Source organism: Gracilinanus agilis, chromosome 1, assembly GCF_016433145.1.
Source record: "Gracilinanus agilis isolate LMUSP501 chromosome 1, AgileGrace, whole genome shotgun sequence".
Taxonomy (NCBI): domain Eukaryota; kingdom Metazoa; phylum Chordata; class Mammalia; order Didelphimorphia; family Didelphidae; genus Gracilinanus; species Gracilinanus agilis.
The window spans coordinates 770,470,440-770,494,210 of record NC_058130.1 but is presented as its reverse complement, the minus strand read 5'-3'; the positions used below and the strand labels follow the sequence as shown (position 1 = coordinate 770,494,210).

Genomic DNA, 23,771 nt, shown 5'->3' with positions numbered 1-23,771 from the left:
AAGCTGAGACAAGGTCTATGTCTATGTCACCTTGCTTGTTATTGTTCCTCTGTAGATACCTGAGGCCATGGGCTTTATTGCTGGCTTCTTTCTTGGATTTTTGCCTCCTGCTGATATTTGGGTCCTACACAAAACTTTTGCTTTTGGTACGCAGTTTGGTACATGTATGGAGGCCATTTTTTAAACCTCTCTTTTCTTTTTCAGCTTAAAGGCCTTTTGATTAGGCTTTCAAGATCCCTTGTAAATGCATCCTTTGCTGACCTTTTTGGGGTACACTCCAGCTCCGGTCAGGTGCCATTCCAATTACTGGAGATACAGAAATACAAATCCCATTCTTGGACACATAAGTCAAGTCATCCCCATCATTTCCTCCAAAAGACCCACATCTAAGTCTTTGGGCCACCATCCTATTTTTAGGTAAAAAGGACTTAATTCCAGTTATACACGCTACAGAGAATGGATCAAAACATCTTATGGGCTGGGGTTAGCATGTAACAGTTCATTTTCATTTTCTTGGGTTCTTGTCACATGTGATGTGTCTGGCTAGTTTCACCTTATTCCACAGGTAAAATGTCCCAATGTTTCAAAGCTCTCATTTTGAGGTTCTCACCCTTTTTTGATGTAATTGCATTCATTTCTTTTCCAGTAGAAACTCTGACCACTGGAAAAGTAGATACTTAATATAGTCAATACTTTAGTGACTTACAAGAGATTTAAATTGAGCAACTGTAGTAAACTGTGCAAAGACCCTTAGTCTATTATTGGTAACAGAATACATGAGGTGAAAGACTGTTCATTAAAAAAAATTTATTGAATAATATCTCTAATAAATAAATATATTTAAACAACAGGTTGACAATATCACTAACCATAACATTTATTAGAGCTGGAGCCAAGAGGAAAGATGCATCATGTCTCATGTGTTCTATTAACTTATAGTTCACATCAAAATTCTTCCTGAAGGGTCCAACTCCCAACACTTAATAATTAAGAATTTTATGCTATTTCTAAATAAAGTTAAATAGAAGGCTATTTGAAAACATTCTAAGTGCTTACCCATATTACACTTTTCCAACTGAAAAGGCCTAAGTTTTACGGTGGCCTGTCTCCACATGACCCCGGCCCCTTAAGGTCTAGCCTAGTCCTGTCCCCTTTCAACTCACTGAGTAGCGCTATGGCGAACCTTTCGGAAGGGGTGAGCATAATATAATGTTTATTTTGAATTCCCGGAATACCTGATCAGGTTCATTAGCAACATAACCTACGCCTCAGTGTCCTCGGGCTAAAGTGCTTGCTGGGCATCCAGGTTCAGTTCCAGGCAATTTTGGGACGACCATAAGGCTGGAAGAGAGAGAGCAGAAACACTACTGAGCATCATACCTGTTCTCTCTTGGGCATTAGAGAATACATCCAGGATAGTGAAGGGGTTTGAGATCATGCTACAGGAAGGAAGTGGGAAGGTTTAGATTACAGAGAAGACTGGGATGGAAGCGGGGTGGAGGGTTATTATAATCATCTGAAGGTTTGCCATGGGAAAGAGTTTAGCTCAGTTTTCCTTGACGCCAGAGAAGAAAACTAGGAACAATGGGTGGAAGTTGCAAAGAGACAGATTAGGCTCGACTTGAGGATTAATGTGGCATTAAGGAGAAAGGCACATAGTGCAAAGGAAATAGTCCCTTCCACCTAGCAGACATTGAAAATGCTCTGATCTTGGGCAATTCACTTGACCCCCCCTCCCCCCCACTGCCCAGTCCTTCTTGCTCTTCTGCCTTGGGGCTAATACTCAGTAGCAAATCTCAGGCCAAAGGTAAGGGTTTAAGAAAGAAATGAAAAAAAAAAAAAAAAAAAGCATTGGCTGAACTGAACTGTGCTCGGGGAGCCCTTGAGCCTGGTATCCCCTGCTGGAATGGCTAGGTAGCATACCTTTGACTGATAGCCGCGCTTAGTCATTAGGTTTGCCTCCTGCTGGACGAGTTTCTCTGCTAGCTGGTCTGCGAGCCAGGCCTCTTCATCCGCCTTTCTCTGTTGTTCCAGCTCTTCCTTGTCTTGAAGATGGCGCTCTGCGACCTGGGCACCAAGAAAGATGCTGGTCAGGCTCCCAGCAAGGCTTCCCTGCACCTTGGGAGATCAGACCCAGGAGGCAGGAAGCTCCCAGCATGGCCCTAGACTCTGGCCACAGTTTACCTGTGCCTCCAGCTCCCGTTTACGAGCAGTTTTCAAGTCTGCCTCCTCGGCTCTTTCTCTCCGGGTCTCCTCTTTCGCCTCCTCCAGACCTCGAATAAGATGTTCCCTGTACTTCAAGGCTTCCTCTTGAGCACGCCGATTTAGTTCAATCTTTTCTTTGAGTTGATGTTGTCTCTCTGTAAGAACCTGTTCTGGGACAAAAGGAGGGGAAGAAGGAAGAATAATCTGTAGCCTTCGGTTCAATGAACAAGACTCTGATTCCAGAGAAATGGAGGAAAAGAAATTCAGCCACCAGAAGGCTAGGAGATGGGTGATTCCTATCCTGGCAGATGGCAGTGGACGTCCTCCCTACCTCTTTCATCAGTCGGTCTCGTGCTTGCCTCTCTCTCTCCCACTCTGCCTCTCTCTTCTCCCACATCTGTTTAGCCTCTTCCCTGGAGAAAAAGAAAATGTAGGCATACACATCAGCACCAATTCTACCCAAACACAGAACAAACTGGTTCAAACAGCATTGTCCCTGGGATCTGTTTTATTCCTAGGCCCACAAAATTGACTTCATCTTCAAATATTCTAAATCAAATATTCAAAGGCTAAAACTACAAGAAAACCTTCTTCCTCTATACCTGGCTTCTCAAAAGAGGTCAGAGCCTCTGGTACAAGCCTTAGGTGCTAGTTCCATCTATAATAAGTATTCATAATCAGCAACTTGTCACAAAGGATTCCCTTTAGGAGAGTTAAATTTTCCATAGGATTTCCCATTGTGCAGAGTGCTTTTCTAATAACAACCTGTGAAGCAGGTAATACAAGCTGTTATTACTATCCTGATTCTAAAGACAAGGAAACTAAGACTAAGGAAGTTAAGTCTTGTCTAAAGTCACATGGCTTGAAAATAGTGAAGCCATAATTCAAACTCAGATCTTCTGAATCTGAGTCTCCTGCTCTTCTAGCACACTGGGCAGACTTCTCCTTTAAATAATCTGAAATTAAGAATTAAGCAGGGTCCACTGTGTGCTAGGCACTGTGCTAAGCACTGGAGATGGGAAGAAAGGCAAACAGTGCCCACCCATGAGGAGCTCACAGTTTGATCAGGGCAGACAACATGCATGCAAACATATACATAGGAGATAATCAACAGAGGGAAGGCATGAGCATTAAGGGAGATCAGGAAAGACTTCCTGTAGGAGGCGGGATCTGAAAGAAGACGGGAGGAAGAATGTTTCAGGTATGGCAGCCAGTGGGAAGGTCAGAAGTGAGAGCTGGTGGGTCTTGTGGGAAGAAGAGCCAAGAGGGCCAGGGCCCCTGGATCAAAGAGTAGCTGGAGGAAAATAAGAGCTAAGAAGGCTGGAAAGGTTGGAAGGCAAGCTGGGCTAGGTTAGGCAGGGCTTTGACCATGAAACAGGATTTTATATTTGATTCTGGAGGTAAGAGGGAGTTTAGTGCATACTGGGGTGACACAGTCAGACTTGTGTTGTAGGATACTCGTTTTGGTGGCAGAATGCAGGAAGGACTAGAATGGGGAGAGACTGAGGCAGACAACAGTACAGGTGTGAGGGCTTGCTCCAGAGTGGGGACAGTGTCAGAGGAGAGGAGGGGATGGATCCGAGAGACATCATGAAGATTAAAATGAAGGTTTGGCAAATGACAGTAGAAATCAGAGATGAACTTTTGCAATGCACAGATCTCTCGATGTGATTTCTAACTAAGCTGCTGGAGATCTCATTCTGGAGAAGTCCCTGCAGGAAGAATGGACAGCCCAGCCAGCCTGGGGTGGGAGTTTCCCTCTCTGATCCCAGGGATTTAAATATACTTAAAAACCAAAGAACAAGGGAAAGAGCTGCCTGCACCTGTACAACACTTGTAGCTCGGCCCCTCGAGCTTTCTCGATCTTTAATTGGTCCTCGATGACCTGCTTCATCCAGGCAGCATCTGCAGCTGCTCGTTCCCGCCGGGCTGAATCACGGCGCTGCTCCTCATCTTCCTTCTCCAGGAGGGCCAAGAGGATCCGCTTGTCTGCCTCCTGAGGAGAGCCATGAGGGGTTTCAGACCTCAGACTCATAGGGACAATGTCTGAGTCTTAGCTGTCTTTGTATAGCCTGGTGTGCCTAGCATAGTGCTGCACACACATTTTTTTTAAATCCTCACCTTCTGTCTTACAATCAATACTTCGATCAATATTGTTTCCAAGGCAGAAAAGTGGTAAGGGCTAGGTAGTGGGGGTTAAGTGACTTGCCCAAAGTCACAGCTAGGAAGTGTCTGAGGCCAGGACCTTCCATCTCCAGGCCTAACTCTCAATCCCCTGAGTCACCTAGTGGCCAGCTCCACTCAATTATTAATAAATAAACAAATGAAGAGCCCTTGGGGGCAGTTGGCTCTGCTGCACTAAAGGGAAGCTCTTCCCCACACCCTGCTCCCTTCTGATCAGGGTCCCGGGGTGTCACATGACAATCCTGGCACCCTCATGTAGAGAAACAGGGATCATGGAGGATCATGGGTCTTCTCTTACCAGCTCCTCTCGGATTTGCTGGGCACGTCTGTTCAGCTGGGCGTTATACTGGTGTCTCAAAAAGCGCCTGAGAATGAAAGCAGAGTGGCTTAGGACCTGTTTGGCCAAATTGGCTGGATGTTCTGGGGAAAATCCACATTGAACTATTCCTGGTATCAGGAAAAAGGGACGTACCCGAGTTCAGCTTTCTTCCTGTATTCCTCCATATTCTTTCTTTCCTCCTCCAATAAGCCAAGCTCCCACTGCTGCTTCAGCAAATTTTCTTGTTCTTTCTTCAGTTTTGTTGCCTGTTGTCATAATAGAAGTGTGAGTGCTATTTCCCTCTTGGAAAAGCTCAGATGTTAGCAAACATCAAAAGCCACTTCATCTGGTCTTGGCCCACCAGGATCATTCACTAAGGGCAGGGAAAACCCAGTGAAGGGCCAGAGCAGTCGGGGAATCTCTGAATCGAAGGGGCTCTGGCCTCTTCTCTCCACCCAGACACATAAAGTTTCCCATTCAGAGTTCTCGTCAACATGAGAATCAGAGATACCGAGGCTCTTGCTTCACATTACTTCCAGGTCCTGAAGGAAAGATTATGAACCCTAACCCTATAACCTTCTCTTGGCCTTCACGGATCTCATGACCAATGCTGAGAAAAATCAGAACACATGAGGTCTGCATAGCAATCACTTGGGAATTCAAGGATGGTGAGAGACTCTAATAGCAGGTTTCTAAGGAATTTTCTATTAGCTATATTTCATTTATGTTCCAGGAGCTCACAAAACTCTGTGTGTGTGTGTCTAAAACAAAGGAATAGAAATACTGTGATGATCCAAATAAAGGCTGAATATGGGTACAAGACTAGAATGAGACATAAGGTTGTATGATACAGACACATGCATCCATGTTTAAAAATGACTTAGACTTCAAGGATCCGTGTTTTGACCAGTACTTCCATCAGAGCCCAGAGATAACCCAGGACTCCTGAAGGTCAGGCCAGTGAACATAATTTCAGGAATGTTCAATCAATCTGAAAAAGCTTTGGATCTGGACCCAGCAGCCAATGTACGTCTGTGGTCTGAGGACCAGCTTGGCTCAGCTCAGAAAGGGGCATTAGCAGAGGGCCATAAAAACACTAATTTCTGACTACAGCAACTGTCAAAGACCATCCACTATTGACATGGAGGGTTTGTGATCAGTATTAACAGAAAGAGACCTCTCACTGCCTTCAATAAAATTGCAGAAAATGAAAGAAATCAAGCATGTATGCGTCTATGTATATGGATACTTGTTCCCAGAGGTTCAGATCCAGGTGAAAGGTCACAGGTTAAAGGCCTCCCCCTCAGATGTGCAACAAGGCACTCTGGGGATAGAGGGGGCACCCACATATTGTCAGGGGCAGCAAAGGAGTTTCAGCCGCTCTGCCCCTTTTACCTCCATTTCCTTCAGTTTGAGCTCTTCCATTTGTTGGAGCAAAGCCTCTGCCTGCTGCCTGCCCTCCAGGTGTCTCTTTTCCTCTTCCTGTTTCATCCGTTCTAAGGCTTCCCTTCTGGCAATTTCGTATTGGTTTTCGAACCGTCTTTGTTCTTCCTTGTTGGCTGTCTCTTGCTGAGTGAATCAAATGAACAAGCAAAACTATGAGTCAGGTGGGGGCCGAGGAGGGGCTCTAGCAAACTCCTACAGAGCAGAGTCCAAACTGCACCCGAGAATGTAGCCTCATCCCCAACGCTAACAGTGTGTGCAGATGGAGAATGGAGTGGCTACTCTAGGAGAAGACTTGCAAAGCAGCTGATGTGACTTCATCAAAGGGAAGAGCCAGTGGCATCAGAGGACCTGGGTGTGAATCTGCTCCTTACGGCCTGTCTCCTTTGGGCAGGTCACTGAATCGCTTTGGGAAATGGCTTCCTCATCTGAAGCAGAGCACTCAGGGAAAAGAAAGAACAGGAAAGCCAAGGTCCAAGGCCCATCTTGGCCCCTTCCTAATGAAGCCTCTACTTCTTGGCCTCAATTTCCTCACTTGTCAAATAGGGAGAACGCTACTTTCACTACCTTCCTCCTGGGGCTGTTGTGAGGAAAGCACTCTGTAGAGCTTAAATGTACATTATTCTCATCACTGTACAAGAAGAGATGAGTCAGAAACTGTGTGAGGGCTCTTTTTTGCCCTGAGACTTCTGAGCCCGAGAACATGCCACTTTTGGCAGCGAAGAGTTGCATCACTCCCAAACACTCCGTGGCCTGGTATCTCCAAATACCATGGTCTCTGGTATGATCTATAGACCCCTGACTCATCGTGGTCTGATGCAGACCCTGGTGCCTGAAGGTTTTTTGTGAGGGGCTTTCCAATTGTCCCCACTCATGGGACCCTCACACCTGGTGAGTTAGGGGCTTCATCTAATTATCTTTTTACAGGGGAGGGAACTGAGGCTTTGAGAGGTGAGGGAAGTCAGTTTGGAACCTTGGTCTGTCCCGACCCTACAGCCACTTTGAAGAGGAATGGAAAGTCCATTTAGTGAACTGAAGGGCTCCTGCCCCCTCAAAGGGATCTGTATTAACCTTAAAAGTTCAGGTGCATTTAAAGCAGAAACACTGCTATGAAAAGACCCTGACCCGGGCTGGCTGCTAACTCAACCCTCCATACCTGTTTTCTTTCAGACAGCTGGGTTTCCCAGGAGTCTATCACATGTTTCTTGTGAAGATCTGATTCAATCTGAAGGAAGGAGGGAACAGTGAGATGTCAGAGACCAGCCCCTTAGCAGAGGCCAAAGCATGGGCTCTCCATGGTGACTGATAGGGTCCTTTTGGGAGTGATTTCCTTGCCAAGAAAGAGGGTCTTCCTGAAGGCAAGAGCTCCAGAAACCAGAAAAGCTAGGTACCAAGTGACTAGAAACAAGGTCTGGGCTGCTTTGGAGGTCATGATTTCTTACAGCCTCAAGAAGAGGCCTGGGGATTACTTGTCAGAGATTTTGAAAAAAGTAATTATTCACTGGGTACAGATTTAGAGCAGATGGCCCGAGGGCCCCTTCCAATATGGAGAGCCTAAAATAATAAATGAATAGATGAGAAAATAGTCCAAAAACAGAGACTTCAAGTCTATCATTCTATAACTGCAAATGTGCATAACACCAATCAATTCAGATGCAAATGAAACTTAATTCATTTAGGTAGCAAAAACAAAATTCGTTCCAACACCATTTTTTGGAGGCAAATACTATTCCAATGGCAAAAATGCTGCTCCTTGAATCAAACCAGCAAGAGAGAGAGAAATTAGAATAATTCTGGCCCAATGAGTTTGTCTGCTCAGAAAGGAGAATGAAATGATCCCTCAGCATTTACCTGTCGAAATCTTGGGTCTGACTTTTTCCAGTGTTCATAGAGAAGCTGTTCGGCAACCTGTGAACAACGTACCAAAAATGAGATGTGGCATTTTCTCAAATTTCAGGAAACTAACAGACATTAGTTAAACTGAGGGCAGATTGGGGAAAGATCTCCAGCTCACATTTTTGCTGCTGCAATCATACTTTAACCATATATCCTATTTCCCTCATTCTGCTCTGGAAGCTATGACACCTAGCTACCAGTGCAGATTTTATTAGCATTGATGAAAGGGCCTATTCATAGTCATGAAGAATGGTGGGCTAGAAGTTTAGCAGAACTCAGATGCCCTTTTCCATTTAGAAAGAAGTATTTTTTTTTAAACCCTTAACTTCTGTGTATTGGCTCCTAGGTGGAAGAGTGGTAAGGGTGGGCAATGGGGGTCAAGTGACCTGCCCAGGGTCACACAGCTGGGAAGTGTCTGAGGCCAGATTTGAACCCAGGACCTCTCGTCTCTAGGCCTGGCTCTCCATCCACTGAGCTACCAGCTGCCCCAGAAAGAAGTCTTTTCAAGGGGGGAGCTAGGTGGCTCAGTGGATTAAAAGCCAGGCCCAGAGATGGGAGGTCTTGGGTTCAAATTTGGCCTCCAACACTTTCTAAGTTAACCCCTCTTATTGTTCTTGGAAACCCTGGATCCAATCTAAGATGGAAGGAAAGGGTTTAAAAAAAAATAAAAAAGGAAGTAGCCTTTCAAAGTACTTAATAGGAAGTAAAAAAAACCTGGGCTAGCGAATCACCATGGAATACCATCATGGGAGTGGGGGGTGGGGCCACTGGAAATGGAATATAGAAGAATTAGTCTATATGTAATCATGTAAAGTGGATATTACTATGAACACTTTGCTTGGCTCTAGAAAAATCTGGAAGTCAAGGCCCAGGAGTTGGCCTTGTTCATTACGTGGCCATTAAGTAAGTGAGTGCCCACCTACCCCCAGCCCATCTTGTCTCCCACAAAGTACCATTTTCCTTTCTTGTTCTCTGGCAGACTTCAATTTTTCGCTTCTTTCTCTCACATCTTTCTCTCTCGAAGCTAAGTCTTGCCTCTTCTGTTTCAATTCCTCGGCAAACTGACTCTTCTCCTCTGCCAGGAGTTTAAAGAGCCGTCTCTGTCTTTCTGTCAAATTCTTTTTCTTTTCCTCCCTTAGTTTCTGCTCTTCATACGCTTGCATACTGCTCAAGAAAAAGATCATAAGGATTAACAATACAATCGTGCAAACTTTTCTAGAACTGGGGCCTCCAAAATGAGGTAAATAGCCCCCAGGGAATGCTCCAGATGGTCCAACGGGTACAGGAAGAAAATATGACTTTTATTCTTAATTTTTCAAAAAAGAGAAATAAATTCACATCATTAATGATCCTGGTGCATTCCCTTGGCATTCCATGTCAGATATCACATATATTACATTCATGGGACACCATCAGGGAAAAGGAGGAATTTCATGAATGCAAATAGGGTGGCAGCAACATCCTCACAGGTTCATTTGCTGATCACATCTTCAGATATATTAGTTAGCAGGTTAACAGTCAAATGGATTTAAAGATTATATTATATAATTTTAAGACATTAAATCACTAACTCAAAAAACTAACTCACAAAATGAATACATGATTTTTAAAAACGTTTGCAAAGAAGACTGACTGAGGATAATACAAATAATGTAAACATAATCAAAATTAGAAAATGGTTGAGCTAATACTTCCTGCTCCTAGCATGGCTGATCAGCCATATTGCAAGGCAAACACAGTGACAATCTAATCAGATCTGACCGAGGTCAGCCAGAAAAACTTGGAAATTATCAAGATTATTTGAAATATTTATATCCATTATCATTAACAATGAACTCCACACTGAGTACGTCTGCTATGTCTTTAAGATAGTAACTAATGGTAATACAAAGTTATCATGATCACAAGACATTTGAAAACTAGGCTTTTGTTGCTGGAAATTGTGTTGCCTGTAAAAATGTGCCTGCTCATTTAAACTTGGAAATAGAATTTTCTAACCCGTTTAAGAATCATCCAAATGATTTCAGTTGGTTTGAACCCATTTGTTAAAATGTGACACCTTCTGATTAGTTTGCCATGATGGGTATCAGCAAATATGGAAATTTACTAGCTGAATTACAACAAAACCCTCTACATAACTGGTGGATGGGATTACAAAATGGGTATTCTGGTTTCATCAGCATAGCCAAGAATGTACAGTCTAGGTCTTAGACCAAAAGTGGGAAGGGTCCTCAGGGGTCAACTAGTCCAACCCCTTCATTTTAATAGCTGAAGAAACTGAGGCTGGGGGAGGCAAAGGGCTTGTCCAAGTTCACCCAGGGAATGTCAGAGGCAGAACTGGAATGTAAACCTTTTGAACTCCAGGCCACGCTGCATCCTTCTTCCTCCATTTGGATCTGTGTGTATTTTAGCAAGGATAACCATTATAATCAAATGACAGAATGAAGTGGACCTAGAACCAGACTTTCAAGTTGCAGAATCACAAAGCGTTAAAACCAAACTTTTTTAGAAATTCGTTTTAATTTTTTTATTGTGAACAGTAAAAATCAACAGAAATGTTTAAATTTACAAACACAGGAGGACTGTAGTAAGAAATTGTGAACTTCTGCTATGTAGGTTTTTTTTAAAGATTATATATTAAATTTAGTCCAGAAGTAACTCAATTGCTATTAGTGTCTTTTTGTTTTCTTCTGTGGATTTTAAAAGACATTTTATTGATGCTCTCTTTGGATCTCTATTACTGCCTCTTAACTTCCTCTTAACTAGAAGCTCCTCCTTCTAACAAATGGTTGGCATTAGTAATGTTGAAGAATGTGTATCTCATCAGGCACCTTACGTCCATCATCTTTGCCAAGAAGTAGGAGGTATGTTTCATCATTAGTCCTCTAAGGTCATGACAGGCCTCTGCTTGGATTAGACAAACCAAGATTTTTAAGAAGTGAAGCACAGGCAAAAAACTGTTCCCACTAAAAATTATTATTAATAGTAAGGACAACTGATTGTTAACTAGTGAGAACAAAAGGTTTTCTGTTCCACTGATAAAATGATTCTGAAATGCTCTTTATTTCATTATTTCAATTCCTTTTGTGTACACTTCAAAATGAACAGGTGGTAGTACAACAGCTCATGTGTAGAATTTATTAATAATCACATATACCTACATTGAGGTGTTTCTGATGGGGAGTACAATAAAAACAGTTTGGAGGTCACTGCTCTAGAAAAGGAGACCTACCCTTAGAACGTCTAACCCAAGTATCTTGTGACCACAGTATTTCTACCAGGCCAGAAAGCCACCCATGATTACCTCTGCTGGTAGCATTTTCTTGAGGTCCACTGGGCCTGTTTAGAGCTCCAGACGTCGAAATCTTTGAAATAGCGACTGTTGGTATCCCACTGCTGCCGAAACCGGGCTTCCTGTTCTCGGTGATTCACAATTTGCCTTTCTAGCAGTCTGTTGCGAGTCGGCCAGGAGGAAGGAATGGTAGGTAATGCCATCTGGGCAACAAGGACAATTGAGAGGAGGGAATTAATTGCTGCAGGCCTGACCCTATGCTTGCCACTTAAGTCTTGTCCAGCCAAAGGAAATAGGAGATCAAAAGATTTGGATGGTTTAACTTGAGAGGAAATGAGTACGACACAGCAGCCCCAAAAGTCGTTGTGCTCTCAGGCCTCGGGCAGAGCAGGAGGAAGGTGACACTTCCAGAGTCCTAGGACCTGACCATTCCATACTCAACTCCAAGTGCCCCATTTTAGGAAGGGCATTGACGAGCTAGAAAATGTCTGCAAGAGGGCATTGCTCCAACGTATAGATGGTCCATGGGACCGTGCCACATGAGCAACTGATGATGCTTAGCTTGAAAAAGAGGAGCAAAACGGGGATCCTGAGAGCCATCTTCAAGTATCTGAGAGGATCTAGATGGAAGAGGGCTCAGTCCTGTTCTGCTCAGCCCCAGAGGGTAGAATTATGTTACAAAATAGGCAAGCTTTGGTTCAATGTAAAGGCAAAAATGTCTCAGCCATGAGAGCTCTCCAAAAGTGCAAATGGTCCTCTCAGGAGGTAGTGGCAATATCTCACTAGATGATGTCAAGCAAAATGGAAGGCAGAGCATTAGGGATGCTGCTGAGGGAATACTTGTCCAAGTGTAGATGGACTGGACAATGGCAGAAATTCTTGAGGGCAGTGATGGAGAACCTATGGCATGGGTGCCAAAGATGGCATGCAGAGCACTCTCTGTGGGCACTTGGCCACCCTCCCTCCCCACCTCCAGAGTTTGTTACTAGAAAGGCAGACCGGGTGGAGCTGCTCCCTTTTCCCTCTCCTCCATGCCTACATTTGTTCACATCACCCACCACTCTCTGCCCAGCAGCCCAATGGGAGCACTTTCTCTCTTCCCTATGTGAGGTAAGGGGGGGCAGGGCACACCCAGCATTTGGAGCGGGGAGAGGGACACAGCACATGGTATCTGGGGGGCAGGCACAGCATTCAGTCTAAGGGGTGGGGTGGGGGCAAGGCCCGGCTCTTCATCTCTAAAAGGTTCACCATCACTGCTTTAGGGCTTGGTCTGTCAAGTTCTTTCTTTTGGAAGAAAGCTGATTGAACGAAAGCTCTGAGGGACTTTAAGGTAATACTGACACAGTCAGTATGTCAGAGACCCCCTCCTTTCTTGCCTGAAGAAACGTCTACCCTACACTCCACTCTTGTCAGTGACTCGGGGGAAGCGCATCATCTCTTGAGGGGCCCTAGCTATGTTTCTCTTCATTCTTGGCTGCCTTTCCTCCTGACTCCTCCTCACTAGTTTCCTTGCCTGACACTCTAATTAGTATCTTTTCCTCCTGCCACCCCTACAATTTCCAACTTTCCTTTCTGAGTTGTCTTCTCACTAGAATGCAAGCTCCTTGAACCTTGAGTATACATTTGTATTCCTAGGATTTGGCAAAAGTGCCTAGAATTTAGATGGATAATAAATGCTATTATCTTTTTCTCTCTCTGTCCCTGTCTCTCTCCCATAGCCTCATGTTGTAAGGGGAGGACAGGTCAAAATACCATCTCCTGGGGAAGAGGAAGAGTCAGGGGGGTTGACCCCTTGACCTTCTAAACAGGCTGGAAGAGACATGGGGAAGAGATCTGGCTTTGAATAGAGGCTGCTTACTACTCATGTGACCTTGGACAAGCCCGTTTCCCTCTCTAGGATCTCAATTTCCTATCTATTTAAAGGAGACTGGACTAGGTGAAGCCTAAAGTCTATATCAGCCATAACATTCTGTGTTTATTCATCTAAGTGCTGTCCCCTGACTTGGAATCTGTCCAAATTCCCAGGCTAGTTCTCACCCATTTCTCAGAAGTGAGAGTCAATTTTTCTGTGCTGCTGCTAAAATGGCCTCAACTATTTATAGAGCTTTCTATATTTTGTTCAAGGATCATCACTTCTTTCTAATGAACCAAAGTGCAGCATGCAAATGAAGGTGAACATTCCCCTACTCCTCCCAGTATGTGCTTTTTCAAATCAGACTATTTTAGAACCTGAAGGGGCCTGCTCTGTGATTTAATCCCTCGTTCTACAGATGAGAATTAAAAGCCAAAAAAGGGTCCGTGCCTCATTTAGCATCAGTGAGTGAGCGGCAAAGCCAGGCCTAGAAGCAGCATAACCATTCCCATCTGTGTGGTGCTCTTCTCTTGCCAAACCAGAACCCTGGACCATCCCCACCTGCTCCTTCTGCTCCTCTCTGAGAGCAGCTGAAGGAAGTCTTACAAGCCTCACTATGGCTGGGCACGTTACAGATTCAAGTGATCCAACCTCAAGAAGGCCCTCCCTGCAGGAAGCTGGCAGTCCTTTCATTCCTTCTTAATTGGTTCCTTAGCTTGCTCCCAGAGAGGTCTGTTTAACCTTTCCTCACATTTTCCTTCTCTTCTCTGGCTCAGCTGAGGACTTGCCTACTGCTACTAAGAAAACTGACCTGGGCTCCTCCTCCCAGTGGCTTCATCTCTAAATCCCATGCCATCGTGCCCCACCCTTTCTTCTTTAGCAGATTACATCATCAATCATCCCCCTTCCTGGACCCCCCCCCCCCCCATCTTCTATCAACTGATTTGCTCCCTTTTGTTTTCAAAGGTGCTTTAGAGATCATCAGAAGATCCTACCACTCCCTCAATCTCCCTGCCAGCCAAACTCCCTGAAAAAGCTGTCTCTACTTGCTGCCCATTTCCTGTCTTTTCACTCTCTTTGGAACCTTTTGCAGTACAGCCTCCTGCCTCATCACTCACTGACCCAAATCTGATGCTCTCAGTCACTGTCCTTCCTGACCACCCCTCTCTTCCCAGACACTCTCTCCTCTCTGGATTTTCACGACACTGCTCTCTCCTTGTTTGCCTCTCATCCATCTGATGACTCTTTCTCAGTCTCCTTCACTGCCCCGAGGGTTCCCCAAAGTTCTTCTCTAGGCTCCCCTTCTTTTCTCCCTATACATCAAGACTTCTTAACCTTTTGTGTGTCATAGATCCCTCTGGCAAAATCTATGGACTACTTTCTAGAATAATGTTTTCAAATAACTGAGGGAAATGCTTAATTTCAGCTGGAGTGAAAATAAAGATGGACTTTGTTTTCTCCTTTAAGTTCAAAGACCCCCCAAATCTATCCATGGGTCTTTTGGGTGGGGAGTCAACGGAGCCCAGGTTAAGCCCCTGCTTTAACTCTTTCCTTTGATAATTTCTTGATCAACCCCCAATGGTCATCTTCATGCAGCGACTCTCAGGTCTATATATGCAGCCTCAATCTCTCTTCAAAGCTTTGGCCAGCCATCACCAGTTGGCCTGCTGAACTTGTCTCAACAACATCTTAAAAACAAACAAACAAAAAACAACTCTTACCTTCCATCTTGGATTCAATACTGTGTATTGGTTCCAAAGAGCGGTAAAGGCTAGACAATGAAAGATAAATGACTTGCCCAGGGTCACCCAGCTAGAAAGTGTATGAGGCCAAATCTGAACTCTGCATTTCTCTTCTCTAGGGCTGACTCTCTATCCACTGGGCCATGGAGCTGCCCCTCTTAGCAACATCTTAAACCTAATATGGTTAAAATGGAACTCATTTTCTTTCCCTCCCTTCCAAACCTTCCTAATTGTCATTCTTCCAAGCTACCAGCACTATTCTCACTTGCTCACTCACCCTTAGCTCCTTCTCCCCACTCATGCAGTAACCACTATGATTCAAACCCCACTTACCTCTAGCCCAGATGATCACAACAGTCACCTACCTGGTCTCCCTGCCGTAAGTCTCTCCCTCCTCTGGTATATCCCATACCCTGATGCCATTCTCCCTTCTTATCTTCTTCTGGCCTCCCTGGCTTCTTTCAAGTCCCAGCTAAAACCCACCTTCTAAAGGAAACCTTTCCCAACCCCTTTTAACTCTATCTAACTAATATCCGCAACCTCCCCCCACAACCTCCCCAACTTTTAGTTATTTTTCTATTTATCTGGCACACAGCTTGTTTCTACATGTGCATCTCTTTCCTCCATTAAACTGTGAGCTCCTTGAGGACAGGGTTTGTCTCATTTTGTATCCACAGCTTAGCAGAGAGCCTGGCACATAGTAGGCACTTAATAAATGCTTAATGAATGACTGAAATGCAAATGTGATTATGTGATTTCCCTCCTCAATCGACGATAGTAGTTCTCTAATGCTTTTAGGATAAAATATAAATTCCTCCTAGCTTTTATAATAGGGTATCTAAGTGGTAAGATAGAGCCCAATCTGGAGTCAGGAAGACATACATCTTCATGAATTGAAATCTGGCCTCAGACATTTACTAGCTGGGTGTCCCTGGGCAAGTCACTTTTCAGAAACCACTCCAGTATCTTTGCCAAGAAAGCCCCAAATGGAATAACAGAGTTATATACAACGGAAACAATAACAAACATTTAAAGCCTGCTTCCAGTCACATATCAGACATTATTCTCCTTTTTACAAACTTCAATCTGGCCACACCGGCCCTGTCTGTCCCTCATGCAGGACACTCCATCTTGGTGCCACGTCAGGGCCCTTCAGCCTGGCTGAGGCCCAAATTCTGCATGAAGACTTTCGTTATTTCCCTAACCAATGGTTCTCTCCCTCCCAAAATACCTTGGGCTGAAGTTCTTTGGATACATTTGCATTTATCTATGTGCTATATGCATATTTTAGATACCCTTGGGATCTCCCCCATCTTCTGGAGCAGGAAATGTTTCCTTCTTTGTACTGGAATTCCTTGGTTTAGCAAATACTTGGTGATTGACTGATTAAGGTCTCCAAAAAACCACTTTACTCACAGGCCCCCTAGAGAGGAAGGTCATAGAGAGTGCTCCCATCCCTATTTTACAGAAGAGGAAATTGTGTTTCAAGAAGTAAAGGCCTTCCTCCATCAACTGCAGCTAGTCCATTACAGTTTTAATTTAGTAAGCATTTGGAAAGTACCTACTATATCCAAGACACTGTCTGTCCTATGTGCTAGGGATTCAAATGCAAATAAAAGACAGAAAATCTGCTCTCAAGAAGCTTCCAGGCCAATGGGGAGACAATATGCAAAGCAGTGGAGTACAAACAATCCATATACAGGACACACGGGGCACAATTCACAGGACGGGCACCCCTGACTTGACTCTGCAGCTTCCTTTACATCAATATAGGGAAACTTTTTTGTGGTCCAGACTTAGAATGTCCTTGATGTGGGGTGCTTTTTGTTTTACTTTTTTTTAAATGTCCTTTTCTGTCCTTTCTCTAGTGCCTCCCCATTCATTGCTGGGCACTGCCTACTCTGCTGCACATCAACAACAGATTTCTAATTTAGAACTGTAAAGAATCTGAGCACTAGAAGTCAATGGCCAATGGCCTCAGCATGTGTCAGCACAAAACTGACCTGAACCCAAGTCTTCCCGATGCCAAGGTCAACCCTTTGCACCAACCCAGAGGCATCACAGTCAAAGAGAAAGGGGGCCTGCCAGCAGCGGATTGTCTTAGAAATCTACAAATGAACATCATCTGTGTTCTGTTATATTTTTACTTTTGTTAAACATTTCCCAATGACTTAAGTTTTACTGGCAGTGAATTTGACACCTCTGCACTACCCATACTGCCTCAAAAGCAATCTTGTAACATAAGGCATGCTACAATGTGATGATATGATATAACATAACAGCATAATACAATATAGAAGGCCTGAGACTCAGCTCTGGTATTACACATTAGAACAGAAGAAATCAAGCCCCTCTAGTGTAAGCCCTTCAGCCTCCTCCTTTTACAGACGAGAGAATGACATCTGAAGAGAAGTGACTATTAAATACATTACACTATGTTAACTTTTTAACTTTGTAAAATGTATTCGTTTGTTACATTGAAATTCTCAGGTATCTCCCTTCCTCCCTTCCCTGAACTAGTCAGCATCATTTGACAAGATAAGAGGTATATTTAAACTATGTTTTGCAAATAAGCAATTTATCAGTTCTTTCTCTGAAAATTAGCCAGACCCAAGTGATGTTTCAAACAATATTTGTGTTGCTGTATATAATGTTCTCTTCACACAGCTAGAAAGTATCTGACTCAAGATCTGGAACGCTATCTATTGTGCTCAGACAATTCCTACCTGTGTGATCCTGGGTAAGTCACTTGACCCCCATGCCTGGCCTTTACCCCTCTTCTGCCTTTGAACCAACACAAAATATTGATTCTAAGATAGAAGGTAAGGATTAAAAAAAAAAAAGTTAACCTGTTCCATCATTTCTTATGGCAAAGTAGTATTCCATCATAATTATATACCACAACTTGTTTGTCAATTCCCCAACTGATGGGCATCCTCTCAATTTCCAGTTCTTTGCCACCACAAAGAGAATTGCTATAAATGTGAGAACATATAGGTTCTTTTCTTTTTCCTTGATCACCTTAGGAAATAAATCTAATAGTGGGATTGCTAGGTAAGAAGGTATGTAGTTTTTTAACTCTTAGGGCATGATTCTAGATTGTATTAAAGGTTCCGTGTACCCCCGAAAAAAAGGTATATTCCATTCAATTTTTTCCAGATAGTTATCTTATCAATCTTATCTAAGATTTTATTTATCTCTTTGACTTCTTTCTTCTTTATTCTTTTGGTTGGATTTACCTAGTTATAACATTAATTTAAGATATCATCACCTCGGAGAGATTATGTGCGACAATGATCCTTCCCAGCTCTGACATTCCATGTCAAACTAGAAGGGACTTTAGAACTGTGGTGACAAACTCAATTAGAAATCATCTCTGTATCCACATTTTGATTTAGGGAAAACACAAATTAACATTATCGATGTTCCATTGCATTTTTATTTATCTTGTTAATCTTATTCTGACCAGGACTGACACTTCTCCTTTAGAGACCCTCCAGTTCAAAGATTCTTATCCTTTTTGGTACTGGGGCATCTTTGGAAATCATTCTTCACTAAAAAGTGAAGTTTTCAGACCTCTTTTCAGAATAATGTTTTTAAAAGCATAAAATAAAATATATTGGGAGTCATAAAGGAAACCAATTTTATTGAGAAGCAGTTATCAAAATATTTTTTAAAAATGTAGTTATGCCCTGATTCTTGGCACTTCTTCCCTGGGGATCTCCTGAGCTATTGAATCCTGGAAGGCTCATTGGCTCTAAATTCTGATCTTTTATAGAGAAGGTAGCCCAGGCCCAACAAGAAGTGACCTGACAAGCCCAGGATCGTCCAGGGAAGAATCAGTATGTCATAGTGAGCAGAACATTGAATCTGGAGTCAGAGAACCGAGGTTCAAATCTCAGCTCCTCCAGTTACTGTTTCTGTCACTTTGGTTAAGTCACTTGTCCTCTAGGCCTCAGTTTCCTCTTTAATAAAGTCTCCAAAGTCCCTTCCAGCTTTGGAGCCTATGACCCTAAGAGAACAGCACGCTAGACCAGTGGCCAGTCATTCCAAACCCTGGGTGAGAGCTCAAAGCTGCAGGACAGTGGGAAGTGTGAGATCTGGAGTCAAATGTCTAGCCCAGTGATGGGAAACCTTTTGAGCTTGGTGTTGCAAAATTCACCAAAAACCGGAGCATAACTTGGGTGGTGCGTCACTTCGAGAAAAAAACCATAATTTTGTGATATTTATAGCTTAAATAACAAAAATGTATAATTGTGATATATAACTGTATTTAATAAATCAAAAAAAGTAAATTAATATAGGTAGAATTGTCATCTATAATGCACAGAGCATTTACACTACAGCAAATGTTTCATCCTCGGCTGTGGCCCTGTGTCATCGAAAATGACTACTCGTGTCAGTGCTGACATACGTGCCATAGGTTTGCCATCAATCTAGCCACTCAAGACCCTCAGAGGGCATCTAGACTCACTCTTTCATTTTACAGATAAGGAAACTGAGGCCCCAAAAGAGGAAGTGATTTTTTTCCAAGGTCATAGAACACGGGAGAGCCAGAGGGACAAGAAGAACCAGGGATATCTCAACATGGCCAAAAAGAAAACTTTATCTCTTTCAACCTCCAAACTCATCTTCTTCCAAACCTCTCTATCTGTCAAAGGCTATTTGACATTTCTCAGTCTCCCAGAGTTGTCACTTCAGGGTCACTCCACAAAGCCAATCAACTAGCTATCAGATCTGGCCATTTCAACCTCCATGGCACCTGGCCCTCCACACAGCCTCTCCCTGAGTTCAGGTCCTCTTTCTATCACCTCAGTTACTGCAAAAGTTTCTTAATTAGTCTCCCGGTTTCTGGTCTCTTCCCATTCTAGTCCCTTCTCCATTCGAAGTGATTGTTCTTAAAGACAGTTAACCTTCAGTAAGTGTGGCTCTAACCATGTCAACTCCCTACTCAGTAAACTCCAGCGGCACCCTAATTGTCTCTAAAATAAACTCCTTAAAAACTCTTCAGGACCCCAAAATACCTCTCCAGCTTCACTGGATGTCATTCCCCCTCACCCGGCCCTGGCTCTTTCAATGCAACCAAGCTGGCTTTTTTCTGTTACTTCCACAAGATAATCCATCTCCAGGGCTTTGCACTGGCCATTCTACATGCCTGGAATGTCCTCCCTCCTAACCTGTACCTTGAAGAGCAGCTCAAATATCACTTTCTACACAGTGGTTCCTGATCCCAACTGTCAGTACTCTCCCTCCCAAACCACCTAGTATTTTTTTTTTGTTTTTCTCTTGAGATTTCATTTCAAAGAGAGTTGTCTTAAGCACTGAAATGTTAAGGGAGTTGCCCAAGATCACAAAGCCCTTATCGATTAGAGAGAATCTGAACCAAGTCTTTCTGTTCTGAAGCCAATTTTCTGTTAGCTTTGCTGCTTCTCTGGCAAAGGGGCTGATTTGTGCCATTAGCGGGAGTCCCTGGACCAATGAAATCAGAGGTCAAGCCCTACACTTCTACAGGGTGCCCCCAAAGTCTTACAAGTGTGGTTCAAGCCTTATTAACTTTATATGCTACAAAATGACAGGAATATCATTGGAAAGTCTAGTTACTTAAATTTTTTCTAATCAATTGTTGTGAATTTTTTATTTTAACAGATCCCCTACCCACCATCATTGCGCATGGATGGCCTTTTTAACAGTTTCTGGATAACTCCTCCTTAGCCCAGGTGGAGGAAGGTCCCTGTGGGCCGCCTCAGCCCCCTTGATCTCTCTACACTGGACTTTTTCCCATTGAAATTGTTGTGGATCCAAGTCAAACCAAGTGGTCAGAAGGACTTTAAGGCAGGATTACACACAGACATACATATATGCACACGCAATCCTTCTAGCCTCTGAGCAGCAGTTGATCAAAGTTTTTATGAAGTTCAAAAATTCACCAGTGCACCACAGAGCACCCAACAATAGGTGCTGAATTTTAATAATACATCAATGTTTTTTAAAATTTGAATGATGAACCTTTTAAAATTTTTTGTTAGCTTATAGTATTTAGATGTCTCAAGGTATTAAAGCTTAATAATTAATTTTATAAATACAGGTATGTTTATATACAAACAAAATAATTAAAGATTAGTAGTTAATTTTATACATATAATATAAACACGTTTATATTACACAGAAACTTTAAAATACTATTAAAGTTTGATAAATATTTAATTTTATAAACATGTTTATATTATAACAAAATAAAACATTAAAACTTAATACTACATAAAACAAGATAGTATAATATGTAAAAAATAAAAATACTAAAGCTTAATTTTACAAATATGTTTTTATTACATAGAAACAGAGTTATTAAACATTAAAGCTTAATAAGATTTAATTTTATGAATATAATATAAACATATTTGCTTTATGTAAACAGTTATAAATACTAAAACTTACTAAAATTTTAATTTTATTAACATAATATAAATGTGCTATGTAAAAACATAAAATAATAAACACTTAATAGAAAATTTAATTTTATGAATATAAGATAAATATATAGGCATATATGCAAAATAAAAAATACTAAAGCTTAATAAAAAATCTACCTTAATAAGTAATGTGTTTATATCATGTGTAAACACAAAATAATTAAATATTAAAGCTTAATTAAAAGTTAATTTTATGAATATTTGTTATGTGTAAACAAAATAAAAATAAAGTTAAACAAAAATTTAATTTTATGAATATAAATGTGTTTTATATGTAAATGTAAAATATTAAAGCTTAACTTTTAATTTTGTGAATACTATAAGCTTCTTTGTTTTAAACATATTAACGTTTAATAAAAATGTAATTTTATTAATATGTAAAGTAAATACTAAAGCTTAATAAAAATGTAATCTTATGAGTATAATATAAATGTGCTTGTTATATATACAAAAACAATAAATAATTAAAACTTAATAAAAGTTAATTTTATAAATCTCATATAAACGTTATATAGAAAATAATAAGGGTTGAATTTTATGAGCAGAACACCAAAGCGCATATATTCTATAAACGCATAAATAATTTAGGGCCGGGTCCCCTTCTCCCACCGCCTGCTCGGTTCCCGCCCCACCCCAGCGGCGTCCCCTAGTACAGATGAGGAGACTGAGGCTCGGGCAGGCGCCGCTGGGGGCGGCGTTACCTCGGGCTCCACGTATCTATCCTGTGTCCCATCTCTGCTCTCCCCGGGGGTCCTCGACCAAGCTGCTTCCTGTCAGTCTCCTCCCCTGGAAAGCGAGGGGACGACGTTAGGACACCTCGTACCAGTCTACATACGCCCTCGACCCCACAACCTTAGGGCTCGGCCCCCACCCCACGGCCTCGGTCTCCTCCCCTAGTAGACGCCAGGGTCAGGGCGAGCATGCCCCCGGGCTCTCATCTGCGCCTTAAGCCCTCTCTAAGCCTCAGTTTCCCCATCCGTGAGTTGGGCCCGGAGCCCCTTTCCAGCCCTATGTGCCGCTCCTGGACCACTTTTCTAGGCCTCAGCGTCCCCGTCTATAAAAAGTCCGGCTGGGCCTCGACGGCCCCACTACGAGCCTCGGTTTCCCCGTCGGTAAAATACCAGGATTGGCCTAGATCACCCCGCCCTCAGGACTCAGTTTCCCAGTCTGTAAAACGCCTTCCACTCCCCCACCCCCTCGTGGGCCTCAGTTTCATCCGCCCGCCTCCCAGATTTCCTCCTCGAGGCCCCGCGTGCCCCTTCCTCCCCAGGCCCGGCCCGCGGAACCACCGGCCCTCACCTCGGCGATCCTCCCGTGGCCTCAGCCACCTCAGAGCTTCAGCCGCCAAGTAGCGCGCTCCCCGGGCCGTAGTCATAGCGACGGGTGACGTAGGACGGCTGGCGGCTGGGGACAAACCTCCCGCGGACGCGTTTCTGTTGGCCGAGTCACAGACGTGAACCAGAGCGTCGGGTGCCGCAGCGCCCCCTGGCGGGAGGAGGCAGCACAGGGAAAAGGGGCCAGGAAGAAAGGGCTCAAGGAAGTGAGGCAGAGGTCTGGGTGCTTCCTCTAAGGGACATTCCATCTCCCGCCTCCGCGCTTTTGCACAAAACGTTCCCCTTACACCTCAGTCTGTATGTCAACAAACATTTATTGTTTTTATTGTTAATAGATATTTATTAATGGGGCACCTGGGGTGGCTCAGTGGATAGAGAGCCAGACCAGTGCATGGGAAGTTCCAGTTTCAAATTTGAACTCAGACGCTAGCTGTGTGACCCTGGGCATGTCATTTAACCTATTGGCTTCAGCTTCCTCATCTGCCAAATGATCTGGAGAAGGAAATGGGAAACCATTCCAATATTTCTACCAAGAAAACACCGAAGGGGGTCATGAAGAGTGGGACAAAACTGAAACAGACCATGTGGAGAAAGCATGAGATATTATTTATTAACTATTTAAATTAAATTAAAAACATTAAATATTTAAATAAAAATTTTAATTTACAAATTTTAAATTAAATATTTAAAAAATAATTAAGATTTTAAATTAAACATTTAACTAAATACTTTAATTTTTAAAAATTTAAAGTAAATATTTAACTAAATAATTAAAATTTTTTAAATTAAAATTTTAAATAAATATTTATTAAATACTGTTATAATATTTACATTTAATAAACATTTATAATAGCACTATGTCCCAAGCACTGTGTTAAGGACTTGACCATTATTATCTCATAAATTTGACAGCTGAATGGGGGGGTTGATTGGAGTGGGGCCAGACCAGAGACTGGCAGAGCAGCTATTACAGTAGTCTGGTGTGCCCCAGAGTGGAAGGAGACAATATGAGAGATATTACAGAGGGGAAAATC

General features: G+C 42.8%; 1 protein-coding gene across 2 annotated transcripts; it reads right to left on the bottom strand.

The window, feature by feature from the left end:
• Positions 1-804: 804 nt before the first annotated feature.
• Positions 805-22,759, bottom strand: LOC123232419 (trichoplein keratin filament binding). 2 transcript variants are annotated; one of them, XM_044658856.1, is made up of 14 exons: positions 22,703-22,759; positions 22,105-22,189; positions 11,352-11,542; positions 9,001-9,211; positions 8,003-8,059; positions 7,308-7,376; positions 6,104-6,277; positions 4,862-4,974; positions 4,688-4,754; positions 4,029-4,201; positions 2,537-2,618; positions 2,185-2,370; positions 1,924-2,067; positions 805-1,341 (listed from the first exon to the last, which is right to left on the bottom strand). In XM_044658856.1, the coding sequence occupies exons 3-14, from the start codon at positions 11,540-11,542 to the stop codon at positions 1,309-1,311; spliced, it is 1,500 nt and encodes a 499-aa protein (XP_044514791.1). In that variant the 5' UTR covers positions 22,105-22,189; positions 22,703-22,759; the 3' UTR covers positions 805-1,308. The 2 variants fall into 2 exon arrangements, with proteins under 2 accessions (XP_044514791.1, XP_044514792.1); XM_044658857.1 differs by lacking the exon at positions 22,105-22,189 and having other exon boundaries at positions 22,703-22,739.
• Positions 22,760-23,771: the final 1,012 nt, after the last annotated feature.